Genomic DNA, 6,070 nt, shown 5'->3' with positions numbered 1-6,070 from the left:
TAGAAGTGGCTGAAGATTAACGTTAATTTAACAGTCTGTTATATAACTGGTCCCAAGCTAACAGATTCGCAAATTCTCTGCACGCCTCTTGCTCTTATAAATCACTAAGATCTTGGCAAGCCAAAGTTTCACGTAGGTACAAGTTTCATGCTACGAGTATGTTTACCCGTATAATGTTATAAGCACAGAATTTGAAATAGGCATAGAAGTGGTAAGGGAAAGTGATTTTTTCGCCAAGCAGATGTCTATTGAAATATTAGTGCACGTTTTTGTAACAAATCGTAATAGTAAAAATTTAAAAACCACAACAGCTGCCCTGCCACAAAATGAAAGTCGATTACAAGTGCGATCTTGACTACAATCTTACCTGTTGGTAATAATTGATGACGCAGTCTAAGATGGAAGCGGGCTAACTTGAAACGTGTAAAAATTGTACACCAAAAATAAGGACTGGTTGGTTGGTAGTTGCCGTGAAAAGCCAGCAAACAGAAAAATACGCTTTCGCATTTATCCATACTAATATTATAAATGAAAAAGTGTGTCTATCTGTCTGCTACCTTTCCACGGCCCAACAGTGTAACCGATTCTGACAAAATTTGGTACAGGGCAAGCTTATATCCCGGGGATGGACATAGGCTACTTTTTATTGTATTCCGAAAAATTAAAGAGTTCCCGTGGAATACCTAAAGACCCATCCACTTAACCGATTTGTATAAAAGGTACCGAAGTAGCTTGCGTCCCTGTAATCAAAATAGGCAACTTTTTATCCCGGAAAATCAAACAGTTCCCACGGGATCTATAAAATTCTACATCCACGCGGACCAAGTCGCGGGCATCCTCTAGTAATATTATATTAGTATGGATTGCACGCACAATTTGCAAGTAGCTGAAATTTCATGTCACACTGTCACGGTATTAAAGACAGCAAATACTATTTCTTTTAATTTCGCAAGTAGCTGAAATTCCATGTCACACTGTCACTGTATTAAAGACAGCAAATACTATTTCTATTAAAATTCCGCGGTTATACATACCTATCGTTGGGCGCAGTCCAGCAAACTATAACTATGAGTTATGTATCGCTTAAAGTTACGACATGATTCCTGTGTCTTGTCGTCAGAACATTACCCTGTATAGGTAGGTATTGCACTTGCTTGTACTTGGCAAGTAGGTACGAGATAAAGTTGGGAGATAAGGGCCGGAGTTTGAGGACACACACATACATACAACAAGCAACCCGAGAAACTAATTCATTATATGTATATTGTTTTCATGTAACTTTACTCATCATTATTTACACATAGCATGCCAAGGAAGCTAAGGCGAATTCTTCCGACTTAATTCACGATAAGTAATTACTTATTATCATCAAACCAGTAGGTTTTTTTCGCAAAATGTGCATAAATTATATCCTGTAATTTGTAACCTAGCCATAAATTATAACCTTCTAAGATTAATTATTACTATCCCGTTTTATTCGCGTAAATAATTATTAGTAGTCGAAATTCCACGGAAACGTATCGAAGCGATTTTCCACCTCATTTTTACCCGACTGCGGCAAAGCTAAAAGGAAGGGTTATGATTTTAGCAGGCTATGTATGTATGTTTGTGTTTATGTATGTGTGTGTGTATGTTTGTATCCAGATTCTGTGTGTTCCACCGTAACGCCTAAACTACTGGGCCGATTTTGATGAATGAGGTGTCAATCGATTCGTCGTAAGGGTCCGGGTGACATAGGCTACATTTTATACGAAAAAAATTGACCAAACGGATGTTACATGAAAAAAATGGGGGTCTCAAATTTTTTTTTGCTATTGTATCGAGTGGGGTGTCAAATGAAAGAGAAGAAAATTCTGAGTTCATAATTAATATAAATGTACTACAACATTAAAATATACCAAGCGACAGAAAAACAATTTTACTCTTATATTTCAGCGTTTATTAAGACGATTGCAGTCGGATTTTAGTTTTCAACTTTATCTTGTTTGTTGTTGCAGATAACAACAATGGATCCTAACATGACGTTAGATTACAACACCAGTTCGCTGCTCCTCCGGGAGACAACAACAACACCATCGATTGTTGTCAGAAACACAACAATCGCCGGCAACGCATACGAGTGGCGATTCGTGCTGCCTCCGTACTTCCTCATCTTCTTGCTGTCGATATCAGGGAATTGCCTCGTGATCGCAACACTAGCCAGCAACCGGAGGATGCGGACAGTCACCAACGTGTATTTACTGAACCTGGTGAGTTTAGGGTTTGATGGGTCTAGATTTTACTAGCGGGAAACAAGGCATATAGTTCGAAAAGCCAATAGCCATTGAGGTCCCAACGTGCTGGAAAGGTGACCTTGCACCAGAAACCGCAGAAAAACAACAGAGAGTAATATAGTATTCATTAACGTTTCATTTAAAAGCTTTCTAATAAATAAAGCCTAGTAAAAAATACCCAGCAAACCCAAAAATTTATTATATGAGTAGTGATGCAGAGGTAGCTTGCGTCCCGGAAACCGATATAAGCAACTTTTTATTGAAAAGCAAAGAGTTCCCGCGGGATTTTTAAAAAGCCTGAATCCACGCGAACGAAGTCGCAGGCATCATAGTTTTCAAACTTTGTAAGATTTTGCTTTGTGATATTTCACAGGCTGCTTTGATGAAGGCAGCAATTAAAAGAAAATATAAATATGAAAAGAAAAATAAATATTATGAAAAATGAAAAGGAGTAATTTTTTACATGCCATATTATGTGAAACGATCAACCATTGTCGCATGGTGTTCCTTCGGAGTAAAACAGCTTTTAGACCAGTGGAGTGATACTTTAGACAGTAAAACATCTTATAACTCAGAATTCCGATATAAACAGTACCCAGAAGAAAATTGGGAGTGAATATGTTTTGTTTTTAACCCCCGACCCTAAAAGAGGCGTGTTATACGTTTGAAGTGTGTATCTGTGTAACTGTCTGAGGCATCGTAGCGCCTAAACTAATGAACCGATTTTAATTTAGTTAGTTTTTGTTTGAAAGGTGGCTTGATCGAGAGTGTTCTTAGCTATAATTCGACAAAATCGGTTCAGCCGTTTGAAAGTTATCAGCTCTTTTCTAGTTACTATAACCTTCACTGGTGGGGGGTGTTGAAATTTTTTAATTTACACTTGTTATTGCAGTAAAAACCTATCCTTTTTATGGAGACCTTGACAACTGTTTTTTCAGATCTGAATATATTATTATTATATTCTCATTATATTTTAACCAAAATGCAAACACAGACGAGACAATTCAGCACATTTGTATCAATATTTAATTTTTTCTACTATTGTCTTGTTGTTCAGGTATTTGTATAAGTGGTAAAAGAAATTCAACACTTTTATATTATTTTATTTAAGAATATTTACCTAGCCATGTAAAACATTATTTGCCTTCCAACTTATGTCATTTATGTAAAGTACTATGTACCTAAGAGCACAAGAGCACGTACGTTTTATGGTTCTACTAGCTGATACCCGCGACTTCGTTCGCGTGGATGTAGGTTTTCTTAAATTCCCGTTGGAACTCTTTGATTTTCCGGGATAAAAAGTAGCCTATGAGCTAATCCATAATAATATAATCTATTTCCATTCTAAATTTCAGCCCAATCCGTCCAGTAGTTTTTGCGTGAAGGAGTAACAAACATACACACACACATACAAACTTTCTCCTTTATAATATTATAAGTGTGATTTTAAGCTAGATTATCCCCATCTACGTTTTATGAAACTATTTTAAGCTATAGATACCTAATCCCCGTGACTTCATCCGTATGGATTGAAATTTATTTTAATCCCGTGGGAACTTTTTGATTTTCCGCATTTAGAATTAGGTAACCTATGTCCGTCCCTGAGCTGCGAGCTTTCATAATGATACGACTGCTCAATTCTTTCGTAATCAAAAGGAAATGGTCTATAAATAAAATCCTGTGTCCTTTGTCTACAGAATAAAGCCGGGGAAAATCAACCTGTCAGACCCATTGCGGTCGAATTGAGTGTCTTTCTTCATAGTGGGCTTATATTATTCCAATACCTCTCTGATCGGGCCATCATTTTTATCATTAAACTAGCTGATGCCCGCAGCTTCGCCCGCGTGGATTGGTCAGATCCCCTGCAGCATCAGGATTGAGGAGTTGGAATCCAAATTTTTTATAAAACAATGTCGCAAAATTCCCCTATCGATTAAAAAAGAAACGACGCAATTCGGTTCAGAAATCTCGGAGATTTCGGTGTACATAGGTAGAAAAACACAACTCCCTTTTTGAAAGTCGGTTAAAAAAGTAGCCTATGTTACACCCTGGTCAATCCTCTACTTATCTGTGAAAATCCCGTCAAAATCGGTTCAGCCGTTCCAAAGATTAGCCTTTTCAAACAGACAGACAGACAGACAGACAGACAGACAGACAAAAATTTTAAAAACGTGTGATTCAGTGTTGGTATCGTTCAAATAATCATATGAGCTTAGTATGAGGTAGTTATTTCGAAATTACAGACAGACACTCCAATTTTATTTATTAGTATAGATAGTATAGAAGTATAGATGTGAAATAAAATATTTATTTTAATTAACTACTTAAGTATAGTCAAGCAGTAGGGTAGTCCTTAATAAAAACTTCTTTAGGTAGGTCCCTTCTTAAGGACTCCTTCACTGACTTGTTTAATCTATTCTTATGTCATGCTCGGAGTTTCTCTACATGATCAAATCAGAAATAAGGAGATCATAGGAGCAAATCCATCCGCTTAACCGATTTGTATGTAATTTGGTACCGAGGTAGCTTGCGTACCTATAATTGACATAGGCATTTTATCCCGGAAAATCAAACAGTTTCCACGGGATCTTGAAAACCCTAAATCCACGCGGATGAAGTCGCGCGCATCCTCTAGTTTCTAAATATTATTTTGGTAACTAATAAGAAACATAGATGTGTATATGTGTGCAAACCAGGCCAATTGCGCTATGACATTTTGTTAGTGACTTGTCATTTACTTACTTTGATAAATCTATATATAATCTGTATACTAGGTAGTTTCTAAAACGTGACAACAAAAGTTCATTGCAGAGTATTGGAAAGTGCTTGCGAGCGCGCTAAGGAAACTTTTAACCTGAATTGCCACTTACTGAAATTACCGGTCCTATTCATATCCGATCCGAGCATATTCCTTCCGACAACAGTTTAGCGATCCCGACCAAGTGACAGTGACATTAACAGGGCTCTCTCCGTCACTTGCTCCATACAATCGTAGTTCCAATTTCATTTGAATATTAAGCAACCCAAGTCCATAAAATTTTGCAGATATATTCTAGAAACTAATATCTGTGCCTGTGGCGTGAAAGCTCAAAGATTTGTATGTGAATTTTTAAGACCGCGTAACTTTGAAACCGAATATTTTAACAGAAATCTGGATAACAGGCATAGATATTAATTTTTAGAATATGTCTGCAAAATTTCATGGACTTTGGTTACTTAATATTCAAATGAAATCGGAACTACGTTTGTATGGAGCGAGTGACGGAGAGACAGCTCTTAAGTAATGAGAATAATATCAGGTGTCAAAAACAGCGGTAGCGTCACAGTTCACGACAGTTAGGAAACTTCCCACAAAAGGTCGAGGCGTCGACATTACTGCGGCAGGCGTCAAATGTTAGTATCTACTTTGTACCAGGTAGCCCTAAAGTAGCCCTATTATTTTCTTTATTTTTACACGATCATAGTGTAAGATTATTTTTAAAAATTGATTTGAATGGTCAAAAATAATATGAACTGAATAATTAGATGTGATAGCAATCACGCTCTAATTAAATTATTTATTTTAGGATTAGTTTGTTTAGATAAAAACTCTCGAATAACCCCTACGCATTGAACCTGTGTTTTTTGCGTAGGTTTCTGGAAGGACATTTCAATAATTCGATAAAAATATTTAAATAATACCTGCTTTTCTGAGTGACGCCAATAATAGCCAAATTTGACATAATATTATATATTCTGTCGACTTAGGATCGAACCGAGAGTTGGTAAAGCTCCATGCTTAACTGTGAGTCGAGTCA

General features: G+C 36.8%; 1 protein-coding gene across 1 annotated transcript in view; it reads left to right on the top strand.

Moving 5' to 3' along the window:
- Positions 1–2,006: 2,006 nt before the first annotated feature.
- The window catches only part of LOC123866529 (cholecystokinin receptor type A-like), a 44,255-nt gene continuing 40,191 nt past the window's right edge, over positions 2,007–6,070 (top strand). The window contains 1 exon segment of the mRNA XM_045908173.1: positions 2,007–2,249. Coding sequence (XP_045764129.1) covers positions 2,007–2,249 — 243 coding nt within the window.

The sequence above is a fragment of the Maniola jurtina genome, chromosome 6 (genome assembly GCF_905333055.1).
Source record: "Maniola jurtina chromosome 6, ilManJurt1.1, whole genome shotgun sequence".
Lineage (NCBI taxonomy): Eukaryota > Metazoa > Arthropoda > Insecta > Lepidoptera > Nymphalidae > Maniola > Maniola jurtina.
The sequence above is the reverse complement of the archived record's forward strand: the minus strand, read 5'-3'. Positions and strand labels throughout refer to the sequence as shown.